The sequence below is a fragment of the Theobroma cacao genome, chromosome 5 (genome assembly GCF_053813885.1).
Source record: "Theobroma cacao isolate CCN51 chromosome 5, ASM5381388v1, whole genome shotgun sequence".
Lineage (NCBI taxonomy): Eukaryota > Viridiplantae > Streptophyta > Magnoliopsida > Malvales > Malvaceae > Theobroma > Theobroma cacao.
Window position 1 is genome coordinate 42,800,457 of NC_142643.1, and position 25,073 is coordinate 42,825,529.

Here is a 25,073-nt window from a genome sequence, read left to right on the forward strand (position 1 = left end):
ACAACAGTGCAACATATATTTAAAAAATACATAATAATTTATTTATTTTTAAAGATTAAAATCATAGAAAATAAAAATCACATAACAGAGAAAAGAAGAACATGACAAGTAAAAGATAGAATTCACATATAACATAATAAAAAAAAGAAAAAGAATATGATTGATAATTCGTAAAAATTTATAAAAGAACATTTGTAGAGATTTAAAACATATGAGTAAATAGAATAGAAACAAATAAATAAATAAATATAAATAATAATATAAATTTAAAAAAAACTTTAAAATTGAGTTAAGCATATGAAATTATTTTATTATTCTTTACTTGTATTAATTATTAAATAAAAAATTATTTTGGGGGGCCATTAAAAGAATTTATATAATACATAAAATATTTTTACAATTTTGGGGGGGCCATCCCATAAGGAGGCTCCGCCTCTGCTTGACTACATTGCTCTATATTTTTTATCAACTATGATTTTACTCTTAATTACCTTTTGCTTTTACTTCATATCAAATTTCTAAAAAAATAAAAAGTAATTAACAAAAACATTAACAGATACCCAAACATTTGATTCATTAATTAATGCATAATTTTTCTATTTAAAAAAGCAGAGTTTAGATCCTCTTCTCCCAATTCAACCAAAAAAAAAATTAACAGGTCAAATGGATTTTAATAAAGTTCAACTTTTCACACCGCTTTGAGATATTATCAATGAAGGTTCATGGCCTATCAGCTCTTTCTAATAATATATTGTAATCATCTCCGGAGTTCATAGATGATCCAATGAAAGTTTACCTACAAATCTACTTATTGTCCCTTATGCGGCAATACCGTCCTTGAATTAAAGTTTTCCTTTTAAAAACCAAAAAACCTTCGACCTTTTAACTTTAATCTTGTAGCCCTTCGAAACCAACACTTACCTTAACACTATAAGTACTGGCTTTAAGGCATGCTTCAAGTCAGGCCTTCAATACCAAAAGAACAACCTTAGAGCAAACCAATTAGATCTCCTTATCCTCTTTTCAATATAAATTCTCATGGCTGTTCATCGTTCCTTTGTTATTTTTGCACTTGTTGCTGCCATTGCTCCAGCAATCACACTTGCTGAGGAGTTCATAGTTGGTGGTGATGAAGGATGGAAGCTAGGAGTCGACTACCAACAGTGGGCTAAAGACAAGCAATTCGTAATCGGAGACACTCTAGGTAACATTACTAATTCAATTCCCCCCCATTGTTTTTCTTATTGCTAGCAAGGCATGGACATATATATATTAGCTTGACTGCCAAAAGCGTGAGAGAGAGACTGAATGAGAACTTGGTTTTCTTGTTTGCAGTTTTCAAGTACAAGGTCGGAGCTCACAATGTATACAAAGTGAATGGAACTGACTTTCAGAACTGCAATGTTCCAACGAACAATACCTTAGGCTTTTTCTCTGGAAATGACTCAATTATGTTGTCAGCCGCAGGAAATAAATGGTACATTTGTGGAATAACCGGCCACTGCGACAACGGAATGAAGTTAAAGATAACCGTGCTGTCCTCTGTCTCTGCCCCTGCTCCTGCTCCAAGCTCTGCTGCAACTTTATGTGACAAGGAGGCCATCTTCCAGGTCCTTTTAGGGATAACATTCTCCATTGTCGCCATGCTCATGGTTAAATACTGAAATTATTTTTGAGATTAAGCATATTAATGTTGTGTAAGGGAGGGATTGGAATTGTTATTTATGGCTCTTGTTTCCTTATTTTCTCCTCACATAAATGCTTAGCAGCTTGAAGCATGGAGGAGATTTTTTGTTTACAACTGTATGTTCAATTAAAGTCATTTTTAATTTAATTTGTACCAATGTTTTGGAATCTTATCAATAAATTTAAGATATTTGCATCAATTTTTAAGAAATGGATACCACTCGATTAGTCTTGGTGGTTATAGGAAGGTCCCTCTGGCTTTTGATCTGCCTTAGACTTCGTCGTGTCTTGCATGTTCGTGGTTTTGCTTTATGAAATTGGGGGTTTGGTGGTGAGGGTGGTGAGGCGCAGGAGGGAGGCGGGGCTGTGTGTGCGGAAAGGTGTTGTCCGCGTGATCTTTTTTTTTCGGGGGGTGGGGATATCTCTGTTTTTGTCTCCTGGAGCTTGGCGGTTGGGTGATGGTCATTCCCTTCTGTCATGGAGGATGGAATGTGAAGGGAGATGCCCTCTTGTGTTTGAGATTCGGTTTCTGGCATTGGGAAGCCCCCCTTGACTCTTTTGGGCTCTTGGAGGTTGGGGGTAAGTCTTTCTCTTTCATCTTGGTCTGCCTACAAGGTTAGAGATGGGAGGTTCTGTTGATCGCGTGTTTGCCGCTGGTCATCTGGTTCGCTTCTTTCGCTCTACCTCGGGTTCCTCTCTTGTCTCTCTGTCTTTCGAGGAGCCGTGTTTCGGGGGATTACGGTCGTCGATTTTGAGCTAGCTTCGGATTGGAATCTTCAGTTTTCTCTTCTGCTCAACCTCCGATTTTGCTTAAGAGCTGGCTTTGGTTTTCTTTTGTATAATGGCTTTGGGTTTTGGGATTGAGGTGTCCTGTTGAGTGATTTGGCTTTAGTAATTAGCCAGAGACTTTGAATGGCTTGTCAGCTTAATGCCAATAAATACACCTTTCAAGAAAAAAAAATAGTCTGACATTTTTCTTTTGAGACGCAGATGAAATATTTTCATTAATAGAAAGATTTCCAGAAAAGATTACCTTATAAAATGATAGTGATCCAAGATTATATAGGAAGAGATATAAAATTAGTCAGCTAAATGTTCAAATTGGAATTAAACGTTTAGACACTTTTTAAATTAAGGGCTTAACATTTTAATTGTAACAATTAAGGATCAAATACTTTCGATTTTTTTACAATTTAGAATTAAGTTGACAGATGAATGGAATGTGTATCACACGCTATAATAAATTTTGTGAATTAATGATATAGCAGCTTTGAAAAATATAGTGTTACACGTCATGTTTTAAAATTTTTTTTTTTTTACATGTCATTTTTTTTAAAGGCAGGGCTTGGGAATTCATGGGTAGAAAAACAAAGCATTCCTTAAGCTTCAATATATTTTTCTTGGAACTTCCAAGTACATGTAGCTGATTTTCCCGAATAAATCTTCTTAAGTATTCGAAGTTATAGAATTATTTTCGAACTTGAACTAGTTTGCTACAATTACACTTTCAACTAACAGCTTTAAACCACAATTTATGCTTGACATTCAAGCATCAAATCCCTTAAAACAGTTCAAACATTCTAAATTTCCAGCTTTCAAATATTTTCCAGCTTTCATTAAGCTTAACGTTACCATATTACTACCCTAACAGCTCCAAAATCTCAATTTAAAGTTCCAAATACCAAGATTAAGATAAATACCCAATTTTTTTTTAATGCAAAAGTAAACTTATACTAAAGTTCACATTGTAAAAATTGAAAAACAGGTATCCGAAATAAGGGCTTTGATGGCAAAGAGAAAAAACGAATGACTTGGAAGGCAAAACTTGGTGGTTATAAGAATGGGCAGATGCATTTTTGGCACCATACATTTCATGGACCTGTCCTTCAGAGCATGAGCATGCAGCAACCAACGTCAAAATCTGGAGAAAGTCGGCCTCAAGAAGAAACATTCTTCGCTCCAATTGCTTTTTAGTAGTTTCTCCAGTTTATCATGCGTCACCCTTGGTTCATGCAATCACTTGGTTCATACAGGGGGCAGACTCCCCTAGAACACAATTTTTTTCTTTCTTTCCCGCCATCCTTGTTTCTCTTTTTATTACACGTCATGTTAAAAATATAATTGTTACACATTATGTTACAAATATAATTATTTTACATTATATTGAAAAATATAATTATTATATGTCATGTTGAAAAATTTAATTATTGCAAGTCATAATAAAAAAGTTGTTACATACCATAACATAATTTGAACCATTTTAACTTGATAGAAAAGAGTTTCTGACAAAAAAGACTTGACAGTTCTCTCATGTGCGTGTCCTATACTCATCAAACACCTCTCATCTTAACTTTTAATTGTAAGAAACTAAAAGCATTTGGTATTTAATTGTTACAATTGAAACGTTTGGTCTTTAATTGAAAACATGCCTAAATGTTTGATCCCAATTTGAGCATTTAACCAAACCAGTCCAAACCAATCCAATTGCTATGTATTAATAGTTTGACATTGATTTTACATATTGGAGTCCAAATTTTAACTTTTTTTTAAAAAAAAAATTTGGGATAGTAATGCTTGTAAAATCTTGAATCATAATCAACAGTTTTAGAAGACACTTAGTCAAAACTAAAGACACACCTTGGATTTGTGACACTTTGGCCGAGTGGTCTTAGGCGTCAGATTTAGGCTCTGGTCCGAAAGGCCAGGGCTCAAATGCCACAGCTATCATTTTTTTTATTTAATTACAAATGAGAATTGAATTAATTTTTAATTGAATTGAAATTTAATATTTTTATTTAACTACAAATGGGAATTTATTTTTAGTAAATTTTTTTTTATTTTTTATTTAATTACAAATGGGAATCGAATTGAAATTTATCTTTTAAAAAATTTAATTAATTAATTATTTTTTAATTTATTTAATTACAAATGGGAATTGAATTAATTTCTAATTAATTTGAAATTTAATTTTTTATTTATCATTGGGGATTGAATTTCTAATCGAATTGAAATTTATTTTTTTATTTATCATTTTTTTAATTTTGTAATTAAGAGAATGGGAATTGAATTAAAATTTAATTTTTTTATTTATCATTAAATGAAAATAAAGAAAAAAAATTAAATAATCTATCAAAACAAACTTAGCTCACGAACTTGCTAAAATTTCTCACTCAATCTAATTTGATCCAAAACCCAAATTGACCTTGAACTTTAACACATGATTTAAAATCCAAAATAAGCTTAAATCTTTGAAACGTTACATCACCTAATCACTTATCTTATCGGACTTTAAAATCATAATTAGGCAAAGAAGTGGCATAGACCAACTATTGAAAAAATAAATTTTCTTATAAACTTATCAGTTTTAATTTTCATATTCAATTGTTTTAATCTAAAATTTCAGTTTAAAAATTTCACGAATTTTACTTAAAAAAGCTTCATATAAGTTTTTTTGTATTAAAATAATACTATGAGATTACACTTATGGGATCCAAGGTCTCTTTTTGTGAGAAAACAAAGAAGCTGAGGTGAAGGAAGTTTCCTTTTTGACCAGACAAAAGTTTTGTTTCCAATAGACTGCTTTAATTAGACAACAATCAACATTGAAAATCTCTTCAAAACCGTATTTAAAAAGATCTAAAAGGGCAACCAAAATACTAGTATAATCAAGTGCTGCAGGCACCTTCTAGGTTCTGACATGTGTCAATGATATTTAATTTCCTTTGAAAAATCAGGTAGGCCTGCGTTTTGGACTTTTCCATTCAAGATTATTCCTCTTTTTAAAGTTTCTTAAGGAAACAAACAAATATTATCATACTCTCAATTTGTTCAAAAATGTCCTCAAACTTATAAGAAAATATTATTTGGCAGTCCTACGTATAACCCAAAGTTATAATGTTGGCACCTTGCCGGTTCCTTACAATTTTCATGAAATTTTACAAGCTAGTGAATCAAACTATAAATAGGCCCTTAATTGCAACTAATTAGCCAATCCAGATTCAATCAAGAAGCAGAAATAGCCTGAGCTTAGCATTAAGATTTGAGAAGATCTCTTGTTAAGCTTCAAATGGCTTCAAACAAGTTTCTCATGCTCACCATTGTTGCCATATTTCTTCCCGCAATCGCCATGGCAACAGATTATATCGTCGGAGATGACAGCGGATGGACGATCAATTTCGATTATCAAGCTTGGGCAAAGGATAAAGTATTTCGCATTGGCGATAAATTAGGTATATATATCAAGTTAATTTTCATAGATCCTAGTTTGAACTTTGAAGAGGAAATAATTATTGACATTAAAATATGCTTCCCCATTTCCTTACACAGATATATTAATATTGCATTCATTTCTTATAGAAATGTCCACTAAAAAAATCCTCTAATATAGAAGTTTGAACTGTTAAAACTTGTAATCAATTTTAATCTTTAACTTTATATATATATATATATATATATTAATGATGTTACTTATAGATTATATGATTATACTAAACTTACATAATTAGATTCGTTTTTATTAATTTAATATTTTGAATTATTGTTTAATTCAGATGTAGAATCGTAAATAAGAAGACTACTTTAAAAGATTCTTTTACTTTTCTTTCATAGATTGAAGCCAATTGTCATGATTTCTTTTCCCACTCAATTTTGCAGTGTTCCAATACCCTCAAGGATATCACAATGTGTTCAAAGTAAATGGTACCGCTTTCAAGAACTGCGACATTCCACCGGCTGACGAAGCTCTCAACTCCGGGAATGATACAATAGTCCTTAAGACTCCAGGAAGAAAGTGGTATATCTGTGGCGTTAGTGACCATTGTTCCGCCTATAGCCAGAAGCTTGCCATCACTGTCCAATATTCGTATGGCCCGGCACCCGCGCCGGCGCCATCTTCCCCATGGGCACCAACTCCTGAATCTTGGTCACCAGCTGCACCTTCAGTGCCAGCCACACTAACTCAGCCTTGGGCACCAGCTCCTCAACCTTGGTCACCGACTCCATCTCCACCTGCTCCTACCGCACCTTGGCCACCGGCTCCATCTCCCTATCCATGGATTTGATCAGCACACTTTGGAAGCTATTGAAGCAATTTAATCCAATAATTTTGAGTGTGGCATTAACATTTTCTCTTTATTTCCCGAAGATAATACTCTTTATTGCTTTTAAGTTTATTTGTACTTCTGAGTCTGATATTATTCTTTACCGTTGATTACAAAAAAAATAATACAATGGTGCCTTGTTATTTTATTTTACAATTTTGGATTTGGCGTAGCTGCAATTCACTTTTGAATATTTCTTTCTTTCTGCACATCATTACAAAACGAAGAGAATTAATCAGAACATGAAAAATTATCAGATAAGTCATTCTTATTACATCAATTATAAGTCTGAAAAGTTTGAAATTAAAATGTGAGGCATAATTAAAAATAATCATGTCATTATATACTAGTCCAAGTTTATGATTAATGTGATATGACAATTATTATTGAAGAGTGAACTTATACATGCTTTATGTGATAATTTTTAATTACGTAATGCATCTTAATTTGTCGAGTTTATGATTAACTTGGTAACAAAGGCCTAATAATTCTATTTTATGAGCAAACCCATCTACACTGCCACGTAAGTGCGTATATTGATGCCAAGAAGAAACTGGTTTGATTTTGATGTACAATTTCCACAAAAATCTAGATGAAGATACACAGGAACTGGATCCATCTTCTGTTTGTTTAAATTTTGTGAGAGTTTTATGCTGAACAACTCTCCATACAAAGAAGATGGATGTCAGTGGTGTAAGCCACTATGTGGTGCATGTGGCTGGCACGTAATGATTTAATTTTCAACTCAAAGAAGTGGATGAAAAAGGATATTGTCTGTACGATTAACGTGAAAGCAAAATTTTGGATCAAATGCAATTGAAAAAGAGGAAACCATGGATGAAATTGGGTGGTAGGCAATGCCTTGGATGAACACAAGACAACAATTAACAAAAGAACCAAGAAGAGGAATTTCATGAATACCTCCAAGTCATAATGAATGAAAATTTGACATAGATGGTTCCGCAAGAGGTAAATTTGATTCGAGAAGTTGTGGGAATGTTCTTCGAGACGATAATAACAATGTAGTGGATCTTTTCTTTGGATGTCCTCAAGGTGAACAACCTAGCTGAAGTCTCTGCAATAAAAAATGCTTTACATTTTTATGCTTTCTCCTTTTAGGTGAGATTAAAATCTTTGGTGATTGAATTTGATTCTGTTGGGAAATTGCAGAATTATCTCTAAAAAATTACCCAAGATTTAACCCAATCAATAGAATAAAGAAAGAAAGAAATCAAGCACACCCACAAGAACACAAGAATTTACGTGGTTCGGTCTTTTGATGACCTACGTCCACAGGCACAGTAACAGAGAAAAATCCACTAAGAGAAAAATTAGGAGATTACAAGAAACAGTCTCAAACTCATAACCCTTATCCCACGTACACCTAAATCACTCTCTCTAAATCTATGTGATGATTATTCTTTAACCCATAGGGTCCTTTTATAGTACCAAATACTATAACCTTATCCTAATATAATTAGGAATCTTATCCTAATAGAATTAGGAATTGTTATTCTAGTCTAACTAGATTTAAAGACTATTTTATAAGGTATACTAATTTAATTAGAATTAAACAATCCTAATTAAATCACAATTCAAGACTATCCTAACAAATCTCCACCTTAGGCTTGAATTCACCAAGCTCCACCTTACGAACCAATCTCTGTCGACACCGCCACTGCCCCAATTGGCCTCAAGCACTACGAACACCGATCAAGTCCAATCAATGCTTGAACTTTATCCCAGAAACTGACTTAGTTAGCATATCTGCCGGATTTTCATCTGTAGCTATTTTCTTTACTACAATCTCACCTTTAGAAATAATCTCTCGAACGAAGTTACACTTGACTTGGATGTGTTTGGTTCTCTCATGAAACATCTGATTTTTAGTCAAATGTATAGCACTTTGACTATCACAAAACACAACTGTTTGTGTTTGTTCAAAACCAAGATCATTAACCAAGCCTTTAAGCCACAAAGCCTCCTTCACTGCCTCGGTCACAGCCATATATTCAGCTTCAGTTGTAGACAAAGCAACGGTTGATTGAAGAACTGCTTTCTAACTGATTGCAAATCCTGAGAGAGTGAACACATACCCCGTTTGAGATCTTCTACTATCTAGATCACTAGCAAAATCTGAATCGGAGAAGCCAACCACATTACAACTAGTGTTTGCACCTCCTTCATATACTAAGCCAATATCTATAGTGCCTTTTAAATATCGAAAGATCCACTTCACAGCTTGCCAATGTCCTTTTCCTGGTTTATCAATGAATCTACTAACCATATTAACAACATGTGAAATATCAGGCCTAGTACATACCATAGCATACATAATGTTACCCACTGCATTAGCATAAGGAACACGAGTCATGTACTCCTTCTTATCCTCTGTTTGTGGTGATAAACCAGTTGAAAGTTTTAGGTGTAGTCCCAATGGAGTAGTCACAGACTTAGCATCTTGCATTCCAAAACGTTCTAGTACCTTTTGAATGTATTTCTTTTGTGACAAACATAATCTCGACGCTCGTCTATTCCTGACAATTTCCATACCCAATATTTTCTTTGCATCACCTAAGTCTTTCATCTCAAACTCACCACTAAGCTGTTCCTTTAAAACATCAATGTCTGACATACTTTTGGCTGCAATAAGCATGTCATCCACATACAACAACAAATAGATAAACGAATCATCTGGAAGCCTTTTATAGTAGACACAACCATCATGTACACTTTTAGTGTACCCTTGTGCCTTCATGAACATATCAAACCTTTTATACCATTGCCTAGGAGATTGTTTTAAGCCATATAATGACTTTTTAAGTAAACATACACAATCTTCCATACCTGGAACAACAAATCCCTCCGGTTGTTGTATGTAGATCCGCTCTTCAAGCTCACCATGTAAAAACGATGTTTTGACATCAAGTTGCTCCAACTCAAAGTTAAAATATGCCACTATAGCAAGCAACACGCGGATTGAACTATGCCTCACGACAGGAGAGAATACTTCATTATAGTCAATTCCCTCTCTTTGTGCATACCCTTTTGCCACAAGTCGTGCTTTAAATCTAGCATTTTCAACCCCTAGGATCCCTTCCTTTTTCTTGAAGACCCATTTGCATCCCACAACTTTTTGGCCTTTAGGTGGTTTCACAAGCTCCCATGTTTGATTTCGGTGTAAAGACTCAATCTCCTCATTCATAGCAGTTAGCCATTGAGAAGACTCGATACAAGTAATTACCTCACGATAAGAGTAAGGCTCATTAGTCTCTACTTCTTCCGCAACAAATAAAACATAAGAATCAAAATCACGCTCCACACAAGTAACAAAATCATCAAACTTCTGAGGAGCTTTTGAAATCCTTCTAGATCTGTCTGTAGCAATGCTTCGTTGTTGTATATGAGGTACTGATTCTTGTTCCTCTTGTGATTCATTTTAGATTTCACTATCATCTTGCACTGTCCCAAGAGCATTGATTTCAAGCTCCACCTGCTTGTCCACTTCTTGGTCTGATGAGATTGCAATTCTAGACTTTATCCCATGAAGTAATGCAGACTCGTCAAAGGTAACATCCCGACTTAACATAAACTTAGGGGATTTCGGATCAGTACACCACAGTCGATAACCTTTTACCCCAGATGCATAGCCTAGGAATATGCACTTCTTTGCCCTCGGCTCAAGCTTACCATCATTTACATGAGCATAAGCAGGACAACCAAATACTCTCAATATAGAGTAATCAATAGGTTTACCTGACCAAACTTCCTCGGGAGTCTTTAATTCAATTGCAGTTGATGGAGATCGATTTACCAAGTAGCAAGCCATGTTGATAGCTTCTGTCCAGAATACTTTAGATAAACCAGCATTAGAAAGCATGCATCTTGCTCTTTCAACAAGTGTTCTATTCATCCGTTCTGCAATACCGTTTTGTTGTGGTGTTTTGATGACAGTGCGATGTCTAATGATTCCCTCATTCTTGCAGAATAAATCAAACTCACCTTTACAAAATTCTAAATCGTTATCTGTTCAAAAGCGCTTGATCTTTTTCCCTGTCTGCTTCTCGATCAATGCCTTCCATTGCAAAAAGGTGGTAAACACTTCACTTTTAGCCTTCAGAAAATACGTCCATACTTTTCTTGACAAATCATCAATAAATGTTAACATGTATAATGATCCACTTTTTGATGCCACAGAAGAAGGACCCCATAAATCTGAGTGGATGTAGTCTACTGTACTCTTGGTTCGATGTGTAGTAATGCTAAATTTCACTCGATGTTGTTTGCCATAGATGCAATGTTCACAGAAATCTATCTTCCCAGTCTTTTGACCACATAGTAAACCACGCTTACTCAATTCTGTCATTCCTTCCTCACTCATATGACCTAATCTCATATGCCATAAACGTGTAACATCATCATCAGGATCATGGGATGAGACTACAGAAGCAGTTCCAATAATCGTACTTCCCACTAGACGATAAAGGCCACCGGATAACTTACCTTTCATGATAGTTAAGGCTCCTTTAGATACCTTCAAGACACCATCTTGGCCACTATATTTGCAACCCTTCTTATCTAACAAACTCAATGATATCAAAATTTTTTTCATGTTAGGTACATGTTTCACCTCAAGTGCCCTTACTATACCATCAAACATCTTGATTCGAATTGTGTCAATCCCAACAATTGAGAGAGAGAAATCATCTCCTAATTGTACAATGCCCATATCAACAGATTGATAAGTTGTAAACCAATCACGCCTAGGACATATGTGGAAGCAACAGGCCGAATCTAAGATCCATGTATCCTTCAGGTTACCATTAGTAAATGCAAGAACACTATCAGCTTCCTCAAAAGTATCAAAATCATCTTCAACTACGTTTGCAGTATTTTCAGACTTATTGATCTTTTCATCACCTTTGAATTTAGTACAGTCTTGACGAAAGTGACCTTTTTTACCACAGTTCCAACAAGTCTTTCCTCTTGATCTAGATTTGGATTTAGATTTACCTTTTCTGTCTATGCCTTTCCCTTTACCTCTACCTCTATTTACAACCAAACCTTCTGCTTGATTTTCATTCCGAATACCACCAACTTTCTTCTTTAATTCATTGAAATTTAAAGATGCCCTTACATCCTCGAAAGTGAGAGTGTCTCGGCCGTATAGCATAGTATTCACGAAGTTTTCATACGATGGAGGCAAAGAACATAAAAGAATTAGGGCTAAGTCTTCATCCTCAATTTTAACATCGATATTCTTTAAATCAAGAATAACTCTATTAAATTCATCAATGTGAGTATTAACGGACGTACCTTCACTCATCTTGAGAGTATACAATCGTTGCTTCATATAAAGCCGATTCGTCAGGGACTTGGTCATATAAATACTTTCGAGTTTAAACCACACTGCAGCAGCAGAATCTTCATCCGTGACTTCTCTTAGCACCTCATCAGACAAAGCAAGGAGAATAGCACTATGTGCTTTTTCCATAAGGTCATCTTTCTCACCATCAGATAAATTCGAGGGAAGATGCTCTTTTCCCTTCAGTGCCTTCAACAATCCTTGTTGCACTAGCAATGCGCGCATCTTAACACGCCACAGGCTGAAATCGTTTCTTCCATTAAACTTTTCAATCTCATACTTGGTCGACGAAGTTGCCATAGCGAGATTCAGATTGACCCAAGACCTTGAAGCTCTGATACCAGTTTGTTGGGAAATTGCGAAATTATCTCTAAAGAATTGCCCAAGATCTAACCCAATCAATAGAATAAAGAAAGAAAGAAATCAAGCACACCCACAAGAACACAAGAATTTACGTGGTTCGGTCTTTTGATGACCTACGTCCACGGGCACAGCAACAGAGAAAAATCCACTAAGAGAAAAATTAGGAGATTACAAGAAACAGTCTCAAACTCATAACCCTTATCCCACGTACACCTAAATCACTTTCTCTAAATCTAGGTGATGATTATTCTTTAACCCATAGGGTCCTTTTATAGTACCAAATACTATAACCTTATCCTAATATAATTAGAAATATTATCCTAATAGAATTAGGAATTGTTATTCTAGTCTAACTAGATTTAAAGACTATTTTATAAGGTATACTAATTTAATTAGAATTAAACAATCCTAATTAAATCACAATTCAAAACTATCCTAACAGATTCTCGTGTTGTTATTTCATAGATATTAAAACAGATGACAGTCCATTGCTTATGTGGAAGGTTTTTTTTAGCTTTAAAGAGGAATATTCAACAGTAGAAAAATATTATTTTGCACGTCTTCGGCTAATTCCTTAAAAACTTTTCGGTTTGATTACGGATCAAAACATACCTAAATTCATCATTCCGGTTTGGTTGCTCAATTTCGATTTTATGGTGATTATCAATAAATTTGGGTTTTATCGATAACAAGTTAATGATAAGTTTTTTTTTTTTGAAAAGTAAATTTTATTGGCATTACAGTTTTATGCCAACTGAAGTCTTTATATGATTTGTAAAAGACTTTTTTTAGCATATAATAACTGGCCTGTGCTTCGTCATAAACCTTATAATTACAAAATGACTATTGCTGTGGTAAAAGTTAATGATGAGTTATCAAGTCAACAGACATTCTAGAAACTAAACTCAAAATTAATAATTATTTTATACAAAACTTTTTGAAAAAATTATTATTCTATATACCAACATTATAAAAAATTTATACGTATAATATACAAAAAAATCTTTAAATTATTTACTAAAATTCAAATAAGTCTTTATATTTTTATTACATTCAATCAAGCCTTTGTATTTTTATTTTAAGCCAAATAAACCCTTGTATTTTTTATTTTGAGTTAAATAAGCTTTTATAATTAATGACTGACTTAATCAAAATATTATTTATTATTTTATGTCGCGTGACACTAATGTGGTATGTTAAAATATCATAACTAATTATGATATGGCTTGTTGATGTATCATAAATAATGATGATGTGGCTTGTTGATATATCATAAATAATGATGATATGGCATGCTAATTTGATATAATAACATGATCATATAACTTTTTTCACCCTCTACATCAATTTCATATCAGTGCTATGTGGATATAAAATGATAAATGATATTTTTATTAATAACAATTAGTCAATCATTAGTTATATGAGCTTATTTGATTTAAAATAAAAGTATAAGAGATTAATTAAACGTAATAAAAAAATAAGGGTTCATTTAAATATTTTTGAATAGTTTAGGGACTTATTTGAACATTTTACCAAATTTATATAATTGATATGTATTTATTAATAATTATATTAATTTATTTAAATAAAAATAACAAACTTAGCTTATGAACCTACTAAAACTTCTCACTCAATCTAATTGATCTAAAACCCAAATTGATCACGATTTTTTTTTTGAAAAATATTTAAGGTGATTTCATTCCTCAAGATAATTGTACAAAAACAACTATCCTTGTATGATAGTGTTGCGGACAGCACCAAAGAGGGCTATTAACTCCTCTTGATAGCTTGTTCTGCGTATATGTGATGCCGGTTCTCTTCTCTGAGAAAACAAAGAAGTTCAGGTATAAAGGAATTTTCCTTTTTGACCAGACAAAGTGTTTTCTTCCAAAAGCCTGCTTTAATTAGACAACAACATTGTAAATTATATTTAAAAGAATCCAAAAAGGAAAAAAATACTAGTATAATCAAGTACTGCAGGCATGTTCTAGGTTTTGACATGTGTCTTTACTTTTTATTTTTCCTTTTCGAAAATCATGTAGGCTTGCATTTTGTACTTCTCCATTCAAGATGATTACTCTTTACGTATCTTAAGGAAACATACAAGTGTTCTCATATTCTCAATTTGTTCAGAAACGTCCTCCAACTTATAAGGAAACATTATTTGGCAGTCCTATGCACAACCCAAATTTATATTGCTGACACTTGCCGGTTCCTGACAATGATCATGAAATTTTCCTAGCTAGAGAATCAAACTATGAATAGGCCCTTGATTGCAGCTAATTAGCCAAACTAGATTCATTCAAGAATTAGACATAACCCAAGCTTAGCATAAATATTTGAAGAAAATCCCTTGTTAAGCTTCAAATGGCTCCAAATAGGTTTCTCATGCTCACCATTGTTGCCATGTTTCTTCCCACAATCGCCATGGCAACAGATTATATCGTCGGAGATGACAGCGGATGGACGATCAATTTTGATTATCAAGCTTGGGCAAAGGATAAGTATTTCAAGTTGGTGATAAATTAGGTTTATACATCAAGTTAGTTTTCATATATTCTAGTTTGAACTTTGAAGACGAAGGAAATTATTGACATTAAAAAGTTTCTCCATTTCCTTGTACATATTAGTATTGCATTCATTTCTTACAGAAATGTCCACTAATTTTTTCTTTACAAAAAATCACTTTAATATAAAAGATTGAACTATTAAAAACTGCAATCAAATTTAATCTTTAACTTTATATACATATATATATAATATAATATGCCTATAAATCATATGAGTATGCTAAATTTACCTAATTAAATTCGTTTTTATTAGTTTAATCTTTTGAGTTATTTTTTTTATCTCAAATGTAAAATCGCAATTAGCAACCCAAAGAGCTACTTTAAAAGTTCATTTACTTCTCTTGCTTTTCCTCTTTGCGTTTTCATTTATAGATTAAGTCAAATCCCATGATTCTTTTCCCACCTCAATTTTGCAGTGTTCCAATACCCTCGAGGATATCACAATGTGTTCAAAGTAAATGGCACCGCCTTCAAGAATTGTGACATTCCACCGGAAAACGAAGCCCTCACCTCGGGAGTGACACAATAGTCCTTATGACCCCAGGAAGAAAGTGGTATATCTGTGGTGTTAGCAACCATTGTGCTGCCTATGGCCAAAAGCTTGCCATCACTGTCCAATATTCATATGGCTGGGCACCCGCCCCGGCTCCCTCTTCCCCCTGGGCACCAACTCCTGAACCTTGGACACCAAGTTCACCTTCAGTGCCAGCCACACGAACTGAATCTCGGGCATCAGCTCCTCAACCTTGGACACCAGCTCCATCTTCGCCTTCAACACCAGCACCTATGGCACCTTGGCCACCGGCTCCATCTCCCGATCCATGGATTTGATCCCCATAATTTGGGAGCTATGGAAGCAATTTATTTCAATAATTTTCAGTGCGGCAACATTTACGAGTTATTTCCAGAAAATAATACTCTTTATTGTTTTTAAGTTTATTTGTACTTCTAAGTCTGATATTATTCTTAACCATTGATCACAAAATAATAATACAAGGGTGCCTTGTTATTTGATTTTACAATTTAGACTTGGCTTAGCTGCAATTCACTTTTAAGTACTTATTTCTTTCAAAAAATGCATCATTACTAGTATAGCTGCAATTAAAAGTTGTCAAGTCAGCATATATGGGGCCGTACTTTTCATTAATGTGATGTGAAAATTATTATTAAAGGATGAAACTATACATAGAAGAAGAGAATATTTTGTCTAATATAAAATTGTATAAATTATAGAAAAAATTAAATTATGTATTGAGAAATCTAAAATTAACAGTATTATAGTATAATTCTAATAAGATATTATAGTCTAACTAGATTATAACATTGTATAATATCTCTAACTAAATAGTTTATATAATTATCTTAATAATTTTAATAATACAACGATCTATACGAATGTTGCAATATATTTTTAATTTTAACCTTACCTACAAATTACATGCGGATTCATCCACTACTACACTAAGAAAGAGAGCATAAGAAAAATGGGAAACGGAATGACTCTCGCATGCATGGGTTAGGATTCTAAGTATCTCTAATAGTTAATTATTGATTACATACTTCAGAACAAAATTACATACTAAACCTTTGTTTTGTACCTGATAAGTTAATGATGAGTCAACCATTATTTGTTTTTCAAAGTTGGGAAGATTAGTCTTGTTTTTATAGGGAATTCATTGTTGAAGTAAAATCACTTTTATCTGTTTGATTGGGTGAATCTTTTTGTAATTGTACTGTTATCTTCCTCACTATCTTGATTTGATAGCTTATTACAAGACTTTTATTTCTAAGGTTCAAGACTTGTTATGTCACGCAAGTTATGTTGAGTTAATAAATTCATTTTTTTAACTATATGTCAACCAGAGGCATTTAAAAATTAAAATTAAAATTTAATTTTTATGTTATACATCAACGTTGGTGTTTTCAAATTCCACATAATAATTACATTAATTTTTCTAAATATATAAAAAAATAATTAATTTAGTGAAACAAACTTTAACTTGTGCACCTACTAAAAGTTCTTACTCAATCTAATTGATCTAAAATCCAAATCCATCATGAAGTTGTATGGCATCACACATACATCACAATCCACTAAAAGAAGTCGACACATTGCAATTACAGTCCAATTTGATCTGACTCAGTAATTTAAAATCCAAATTGAGCTTAAATCTTTGTAATGTTAGATGACCTAATCACTCATCTTATCGGACTGGAAATCATAATTAGGCAAAGAAGTGGCATTGACCAATTATTGAAAAAAAAAATCTTTCTTATCAACTTATCAGTTTTTATTTCCATATTCAATTGTTCTAATTTAACATTTTTAGTCAAGAATTTCACGAATTTAACTTAAAAAAAGCTTCATGGAAGTTATTTTTGCATTAAAATAATACTATGAGATATACTTATCTCTTCTATGAGAAAACAAATGAAGTCGGGTGAAGGAATTTTGCTTTTTGACCAGACAAAAAGTTTTCTTCCAAAAGTCTGCTTCAATCTAGACAACAATCAATATTGAAAATCTCTAAAAATACCACATATAAAAAAGGATTCAAAAAGGAAAAAAAAATACTAGTATAATCAGGTACAGCAGGCATGTTCTATGTTGTGACATGTGTTTTTAACTTTTCTTTTTCTTTTTTGAAAATCATGTAGGCTTGCGTTTTGGACTTTTCCATTCAAGATTATTGCAACATATTCTCAATTAGTTCAAAAAGGTCCTCTAACTTATAAGAAAACATTATTTGGCAGTCCCAAAGTTATAATGCTGATCCTTGCCGGCTCCTTACAATGTTCATGAAATTTTCCTAGCTAGAGAATCAAACTATAAATAAGCCCTTGATTGCAGCTAATTAGCCAAACCAAATTCAATCAAGGATCAGAAGTAACCCGAGCTTAGCGTTAAGATTTGAGCAAATCTCTTGTGAAGCTTCAAATGGCATCAAACATGTTCCTCATGCTCACCATTGTTGCCATGTTTCTTCCCACAATCGCCATGGCAACAGATTATATTGTCGGAGATGACAGCGGTTGGACAATAAATTTCGATTATCAAGCTTGGGCAAAGGATAAAGTATTTCAAGTTGGTGATAAATTAGGTATCTGCGTCAAGTTAATTTTCATATATCTTAGTTTGAACTTTTAAGAGAAAAGTTTCTCCATTTCCTTATAAATATATATTAGTATTGCATTTATTTTTTACAGAAATATCTACCAAATAAAAAAAAAAACCCTTTTATATGAAAGTTTAAATTGTTAAAAATTATAATAAATTTTAATATTTAACTTTATATATATCAATTATATGGCTTATTGATTATATGATTATGTTAAAATAGATTTATTTCTATAAATTTACTCTTTTGTGTTATTTCTTAATTCAAATGTAAATTGCAAACAAGAAGACTACTTTAAAAGTTCATTTACTTTCCTCTCTTTTTTTCTTTGGGTTTTCGGTTATAGATTAACCCAAATCCCATGATTCTTTTCCCACCTCAAATTTGCAGTGTTCCAATACCCTCAAGGATATCACAATGTATTCAAAGTAAATGGTACTGCCTTCAAGAATTGTGACATTCTGCCGGAGAACGAAGCCCTCACCTCCGGGAATGACACAATAGTACTTAAGACCCCAGGAAGAAAGTGGTATATCTGTGGTGTTAGCAACCATTGTGCTGCCTATGGCCAAAAGCTTGCCATCACTGTCCAATATCCATATGGCTGGGCACCCGCCCCAGCTCCATCTTCCCCTACAGCACCAACACCTGATCCTTGGGCACCAACACCTGAACCTTGGGCATCAACTACACCTTCAGTGCCAGCCACAACAACTGAACCTTGGGCACCAGCTCCTCAACCTTGGACACCGGTTCCATCTTCACCTTCAACACCAGCTCCTAGCGCACCTTGGCCACCGGCTCCATCTCCCTATCCATGGATTTGATCCGCATAATTTGGGAGCTATGGATGCAACTTATTCCAACAAATACTAGTTATTTCTGAGTTTATTTATATTCTGAGTTCTGATATTATTGTTTACCACTGATTGCAAATTAATAAGACAAGGGCGCCTTGTTATTTGATTCTACAATTTTGGACTTGTGTTAGTTGCAATTCACTTTTGTGAATTTATTTCTTTATGGAAATGCCTTATTACTGTAACTAAGAAATTAATCAAAAAATAAAAAATTATCAAATAAGTTATTCTTATCACATCAATTCTAAGTCTGAAAAATCACAATACAACGCATTATTAAAATCTATCGAGGATGAACCTATACATACTCATGTGTCACATCCTAATTTATCGAGCTTATAACTAATATGGTAGAAAGGGCCTAATAATTAAATTTTATGAGAAAACTGATAAAAACTACCACGTAAGTACATATATTGATGCCAAAAAAAAAAAAAGCTGGTTTGATTTTGACATAAAATTTCGACAGAAAAGCTAAATGAAAATAAAACAGAAATTGATAAAGCTAAAATAAGGCCATAAATAAAGTAATCGAAAAAAAAACAAATGAATAATGTAGATTTCCATTAGTTTTCACTTTCGTCGACGTCAACATTTACAATTTTAAAAGAGGAAACAAGCTGGTGGGATTTTAGTTCTCAACACCACAACGTTCAGTATAATATTTGTATGCAAATACTCCACTAGCCAGCATCATAAAAATAAATGCTCCAACTTTTTTCTTTGAATAGAAATATTCAACCGCAGAAAAGAAATTCTTTTGCATGTCTTCGGCTGATTCCTGTAAAGCTTTTCTTATTTCTAATTTCGGCTTTAAAATTTCGAGCTTATTTGAAGCAGCTTTCTTAGGTAGCTCCAGAATGAGACTACCACAACATAATTCTGCACGCAAATTTCCCAGTTCATAATCATTTGGAATTTCAAATTTCTTACAAAGACGTTCTGGAGATTTTGCGGTCACTGATATAATAGAATGTTCCTCCTCACCAACTGGATGTTTAAGTGTAACTTTCACATCTTCCTTTCTGAAACCTATAAATTACAATAGAAATAAGAAATTTCATCAAAAACAATCATATATAACGTTGTTCAAACAAAGAAAAACTTGAGAAACATATAACATAACCTAAGGTTTATGGTCTACATATGTATAAAAGGAAAACAGGAAATAGAGAGAAGAGAAAAAGAGAAATTCAGCAATAGATTGTGAATTAATTAAATTTAATATTTTGTAAAGTCTAAGTTAATTAGAGCTGAAACCAAACTCAGAGTTTCAAGTGTCCGATCATTGAAAAACCTGCTTAGAAAGAAAAAAAAAATACAATACCATCGAGAGTAATTTCAATTCTGTCCAACTCTTTTCCTCTAGTCCACTGGCAATGGGGCTCAATATATTCTTCCGTCAGCATGGGTGTTTCCTGTTGTTTATCGCATTGCATTTTGAAAGAAGGCAGTGCTAGTTTATGGAATTTTCGTGCAAGTAATGAAGGATTTCCTATGTTTTTATACACATGAACTCTTTCGTTCCTTGTTGATTACAAGTGGTATAAATTGTTTCGTGGGGGTTTTCTCTTAGAAGAGAATCATTCCTTTGTGTGTGCGTGTGTCTGGTGGTTTTAGGAATTCACAGAAGTTGCTTTAACAGCCCAACTTCAGTTATTCCTCCACGTGAGTTCACAAAGCTTAGAGGAAAATGACTGCAAACTTAATTCATACATATCCATTTAGTAATTATATTAATTTATTGAATTATACTCTAATGAATATTTAACGATTCTTATTCTCTTGCAAAATTTACTCCATTAATGGATATATTAACTAATTCAATAAAAAGTATTCATGAAATACTTTGCTGCTTGATGCAATTTCAAGCAATCCCTGTGGAGAAAAGAATATGCTATTCAAGAGAAAGCCTAAAACTATACGTTTTAGACAGCTCCTTTTCTTTTCTTCTAATGAAAACAAAAATGAAAAAGAAAAAACCCTTTGTCTTTGCGAATGTGTCGACAGTCCATAAAAGGAGAAGCAAAGAGAGAACTTCCATGCACCCAGAGCCTCTTAATTAATTCATCTTCTCTTTACATTTCGAGATCAGAAAAGGAAAAACAAAAGAAGGCTTAAATTCCTTTGGAAATGAAGAACGAAGGAAGCGTGGAGCCTTCCTACGATGAATTTGAACCCTATTGCAAGTGGAAAAAGGAAAAGAAAAATTGCATTTCCAAAGCAACTGACATTGTCGAAATCCAGCTCTGTGGTATAATTATTACTGTTTTTTGTTCTTTAGCCAGTTTTAGATTCCACTTGGTTTGATTGATACTTTTATAATTTGGATTTCATTATTTCTTTATTTTTTAAAAACTTTTAATTATTTTTTAAAAATAATAATAAAAGTAACAATCAAAAGGAGTCTAAACGATTTCTAAATGGACAACTTAATATTTATTAGAACGAGGTAAATTGTGAGAACAATGTTGATATATAAATAGCCACATTTTTTTCTTTTTGAAAAGCGATAAATAGCCACATTTATCTTGGGATTCTGGGTTTTTTGGGTTAGTGAGATGTGCTTGATGATTCCTTGAGTTCTTGTCTTTGTCTGTACAGCACAGATCCTAAGGTGGGGGTGGAGAGTTACCTCTTTTTTCATGTAGCTCAATGTAGGAAAGGAAATTGCAAATGAACTTGTCATGCAGTTTTCTGTTTGAAATTGTACAATCTTCTTTTTTGCACAAGCCAGAGGTTTTATGCCAAGGAAAGTCTTTAGCAAACAGTTAAAAGATTATTGATGGCATAGTGACTTAGTGTTAATAAGATAACCTTCCAAAAAAAAAAGAACCATGTAAGTTTAAGGCAATGCATGAAATCTTGGATTGTGATTTTTCAGGGTTCAAGAAGGAAGAAGTAAAGGTTGAACTCGAAAAGGATGTCTTATGTATCAGTGGAGAACGTCCAGTTGGGAGGAGTCTACAGCGCTTCCTCAAAAAAATTGATGTTTCAAAGTACGACACTGAAGATCTTGGAGCAGAGTTTGAAGGTGGAATTCTTCGTATAAGGCTACCTATGAAATGTTCTGCCATCTGCTTCCGCTTGGGAGGTGATAATGAGACACTTGGAATTTTATTTTCATGGCCCCAGATTAAGACAACCATCTGGGCGGTCGCAGCTGCTCTGCTGCTGCTGCTTCTTGCATTTTATATGTATAAATATAGTGAGTGCACCAATTTTCGAAATTGGTTTGAATGAAAAATTGTACATTTATGCATGTACTACTCAAAATAAATCAAAAGAGATGTAAACAATCAAAGTTTCAAATACGAACTCGTGATCATTTTCTTCAATATAATGAAAATTATAATGTGATAAGCTAGCTATTAAAGTGGTGCAGAGAGAGAGATAGAGGTCAGTTGATTATGCTTGTTTTAAAGCTGAGAGACCTCCCTAATTAAAGGTTAAGGTCCAAGCCAAAAAAAAAATGAGAGGAAATATGATAAAAGAGGATGATTATTCTCTCTTGACCCACAAAAATCAATATTTTTTTTTCCAAAATCAAAAGATTAATTAGAACTTAAGACAGGGAAAATGAAAAGATGTGGGTTAAATATTATTAAAGTCATGACAATAATTCCACATTGTTTATATTTGAGATATTATGGACCCTTAAATATTGTAAGGATCTCTGTATTAATCAGAATAAGTATAAGTTTTTAACTAATTAATGATTGAATTTAAGTTAAATGTCCAATATCATAAAAATTTAATACGTTGTAATGTTCCCAATTGATACAAATATTTTTGTTTAATTCCTATTAAAGCTCAGAATATTTAATTCCTTAATTTCGCCGTCCCATGAAAAGTTACTTGCCTTAGCCCTGTCTAAGATGAGAAAAAAAATCCTCTACTTGGATATGAGGATAACATATTTTACACTATAAGCATCAGTTCAAAATATTTAATTTCTTAATTTCACCACCCCATGAAAGTTACTTGCCTCAACCCCACCCAGAGGAGGAGGGAGGGGGTTGCTTCAAAAAATTTATAATATTTTTCTTGTTTTTGTTTTAAATATTTATAATTTTATCCTTATTTTTTAACAAATTATATCATTTCACCCTCCCAAATATTAAATTTTTTGTTTTTATCTCTTCAAATTTAAAATCCTAACTCCGTCACTGATCCTACCCAAAATGAAAAAGAAAAAAATCCTCTACTTGAATATGAGGATAACGTATTTTACACTACAGGTATCAAGTCAACACTTGACAAAAAATTTATACATGAGAAAGAAAAAAAAGGCTCGGAGAGGGGGCATACGATTTTTCGAGTTTCCTATTCTTCATCATATTATATGCTTTTTTGCCTTCGTTAGTTCGTTTGTCTTTCCAAGTTGGGAAATCACCTTCTTTCATTCTAGCATGGGGGATCGAAACATAATTTCCTTGCAATCATCACAAAGATAATCCTTGTTTAATCTTCACCAATCTTTCTTTATTTATTATTCCTTTTTTTTTTTTTTTTGCTGCTGACGTTTTATAACATTGATGCTTAAATTGTAGGAAGATATATTAACATAGTGCCATAAGTAAATGAAGTTAGAGAAAAAAGGAAATTAAGCAAATTGGGCAGGAGAGAGTCACATATGTAAACAATAAGTTCAACTTATTATATATTTCATTTTCATTCATGTTTCAAATTACAAAGTAAACTTAGTTCCCAAGATAAGAGCATTGGCAACATTTCTGTACATAAGCTCGAACAGCCAATAGCCAGCATATTGCTATTATGATTTCCAAAACTACCCTTTTATTCATATTCATTGTTGAACTTAGAAATTTGCCTGAAGTAACATTCCCACTAGCACCGCAAATGAGAGACACTTGCTTAGGCATTACTAGGGAAAGAACGCCATTGCAGAACTTTGCTCGAATTTGGTCTGGTTGACAAACCTTTGAAACAGGAAACTCTTTGCGGAATCGGCTTTTTATAGCTTTAGCTTCATCCAATTGACGTTCTCCAGTAATGGTTATGATCCCAGAACTGCTAAGTTGAACTCTCAATTGCTGCCTCTTGAATCCTACATTTTTTGTTCGGTGGACAGAAATGTAAGTACAAAGAATCAGAGACTATATCAATCACTAAATTGGTCATTTGAAGATATGAAAAAAATAAATAAATATATATATTTACCTGGAAGGTGGACGTCGAGGGTGTCACAATTTTGCGCCCTTTGCCAATTGCACAAGGGCTCAAAATCTTCATAAGTGGTTTCCATGGGAGGCTGCAAACTTTGTCTTTTTTTCTTTTCTTTTAATTCTCTTTTAGGATTTTAGAGCATATAAAGATTGAATTGCAATTATATACTGAATGCCGCAGCCACCTTGCTCGTTGTCCCTTTTATAATTTTCTGAGACAAGAAACCTCTGAGAAAGTTGGTATAAAGAGTTTTCCTTTTGTGTTTCCTCTTGGAAGAGAATGATTCCTTCATTACTTTTGGCAGATTGGGTTACTTTTGTTTTTCAATTAGGTTCCCCTCTTTACTCCATTAATGGAGAAACTTTTTTGTTTTATTCTTTTCTTAACCCTTAGGCACGTTTTCAGTTTGGGAACATTCTCTTTCTCAAGAAATTCTCATTAGGTCCATCATCAATGGAATGTATTTTGTAACACCTTAACTCTTAACATCAATCTTGACCTAGCAACTTTTTTCTTCTAAACGACGTGAACCTTAAAAATTTAAACCGATCATCATGCATTATTTTTTCCAAATTAAAAAAAAAATTAATAAAAGATGTAATGGTACTAATTAGTGGACAGCTTGATTTCCCCTTAATTCAGTAGGAAAATCTTGATCAGTTTAATACTTACATTTTTTCGTTAATGTTATGAAATAAATAAACATATCATTATATACTTCTTTTCCTTATTAATTTTTTATGATACTTAAATATTTAATCACACCTTCGAAACGGGAGACAGTTGAATCTTAAATCTATAAAGATGGTCTCAACGTG

General features: G+C 33.1%; 6 protein-coding genes across 6 annotated transcripts; 4 read left to right on the forward strand and 2 right to left on the reverse strand.

The window, feature by feature from the left end:
- The first annotated feature begins 980 nt into the window (after positions 1–980).
- On the forward strand, positions 981–1,835 carry LOC18599830 (blue copper protein 1a-like). Its single transcript, XM_018121053.2, has 2 exons — positions 981–1,204; positions 1,336–1,835. Exons 1-2 carry the CDS (start codon positions 1,039–1,041, stop codon positions 1,662–1,664), a joined length of 495 nt encoding a protein of 164 aa, XP_017976542.2. The 5' UTR covers positions 981–1,038; the 3' UTR covers positions 1,665–1,835.
- A 3,867-nt stretch (positions 1,836–5,702) lies between these two features.
- Positions 5,703–6,881, forward strand: LOC18599831 (blue copper protein 1a-like). Its single transcript, XM_007029983.3, has 2 exons — positions 5,703–5,915; positions 6,340–6,881. Exons 1-2 carry the CDS (start codon positions 5,753–5,755, stop codon positions 6,744–6,746), a joined length of 570 nt encoding a protein of 189 aa, XP_007030045.3. The 5' UTR covers positions 5,703–5,752; the 3' UTR covers positions 6,747–6,881.
- An 11,086-nt stretch (positions 6,882–17,967) lies between these two features.
- On the forward strand, positions 17,968–19,134 carry LOC18599832 (blue copper protein 1a-like). The gene is made up of 2 exons (XM_007029984.3): positions 17,968–18,187; positions 18,596–19,134. The coding sequence occupies exons 1-2, from the start codon at positions 18,025–18,027 to the stop codon at positions 19,030–19,032; spliced, it is 600 nt and encodes a 199-aa protein (XP_007030046.3). The 5' UTR covers positions 17,968–18,024; the 3' UTR covers positions 19,033–19,134.
- A 462-nt stretch (positions 19,135–19,596) lies between these two features.
- LOC18599833 (uncharacterized) lies at positions 19,597–20,526 on the reverse strand. Its single transcript, XM_007029985.3, has 2 exons — positions 20,393–20,526; positions 19,597–20,097 (listed from the first exon to the last, which is right to left on the reverse strand). Exons 1-2 carry the CDS (start codon positions 20,502–20,504, stop codon positions 19,697–19,699), a joined length of 513 nt encoding a protein of 170 aa, XP_007030047.3. The 5' UTR covers positions 20,505–20,526; the 3' UTR covers positions 19,597–19,696.
- Positions 20,527–21,067: 541 nt separating this feature from the next.
- LOC18599834 (uncharacterized) lies at positions 21,068–22,383 on the forward strand. Its single transcript, XM_007029986.3, has 2 exons — positions 21,068–21,319; positions 21,950–22,383. The coding sequence occupies exons 1-2, from the start codon at positions 21,199–21,201 to the stop codon at positions 22,306–22,308; spliced, it is 480 nt and encodes a 159-aa protein (XP_007030048.1). The 5' UTR covers positions 21,068–21,198; the 3' UTR covers positions 22,309–22,383.
- Positions 22,384–23,711: 1,328 nt separating this feature from the next.
- LOC18599835 (inactive protein RESTRICTED TEV MOVEMENT 2-like) lies at positions 23,712–24,425 on the reverse strand. The gene is made up of 2 exons (XM_007029987.3): positions 24,250–24,425; positions 23,712–24,136 (listed from the first exon to the last, which is right to left on the reverse strand). The coding sequence occupies exons 1-2, from the start codon at positions 24,332–24,334 to the stop codon at positions 23,769–23,771; spliced, it is 453 nt and encodes a 150-aa protein (XP_007030049.3). The 5' UTR covers positions 24,335–24,425; the 3' UTR covers positions 23,712–23,768.
- Positions 24,426–25,073: the final 648 nt, after the last annotated feature.

Bases quoted from the DNA above. Each gene is read 5' to 3' on its own strand.
- LOC18599835 (XM_007029987.3), bottom strand. From the start codon at position 24,334: ATGGAAACCACTTATGAAGATTTTGAGCCCTTGTGCAATTGGCAAAGG. The intron at 24,137-24,249 runs GTAAATATATAT...CAAAAAATGTAG, and splicing joins CCTCGACGTCCACCTTCCAG to GATTCAAGAGGCAGCAATTG.
- LOC18599831 (XM_007029983.3), top strand. From the start codon at position 5,753: ATGGCTTCAAACAAGTTTCTCATGCTCACCATTGTTGCCATATTTCTT. The intron at 5,916-6,339 runs GTATATATATCA...TCAATTTTGCAG, and splicing joins TCGCATTGGCGATAAATTAG to TGTTCCAATACCCTCAAGGA.
- LOC18599832 (XM_007029984.3), top strand. From the start codon at position 18,025: ATGGCATCAAACATGTTCCTCATGCTCACCATTGTTGCCATGTTTCTT. The intron at 18,188-18,595 runs GTATCTGCGTCA...TCAAATTTGCAG, and splicing joins TCAAGTTGGTGATAAATTAG to TGTTCCAATACCCTCAAGGA.
- LOC18599833 (XM_007029985.3), bottom strand. From the start codon at position 20,504: ATGCAATGCGATAAACAACAGGAAACACCCATGCTGACGGAAGAATAT. The intron at 20,098-20,392 runs GTATTGTATTTT...TGTAATTTATAG, and splicing joins AATTGAAATTACTCTCGATG to GTTTCAGAAAGGAAGATGTG.
- LOC18599830 (XM_018121053.2), top strand. From the start codon at position 1,039: ATGGCTGTTCATCGTTCCTTTGTTATTTTTGCACTTGTTGCTGCCATT. The intron at 1,205-1,335 runs GTAACATTACTA...TCTTGTTTGCAG, and splicing joins CGTAATCGGAGACACTCTAG to TTTTCAAGTACAAGGTCGGA.
- LOC18599834 (XM_007029986.3), top strand. From the start codon at position 21,199: ATGAAGAACGAAGGAAGCGTGGAGCCTTCCTACGATGAATTTGAACCC. The intron at 21,320-21,949 runs GTATAATTATTA...GTGATTTTTCAG, and splicing joins TGTCGAAATCCAGCTCTGTG to GGTTCAAGAAGGAAGAAGTA.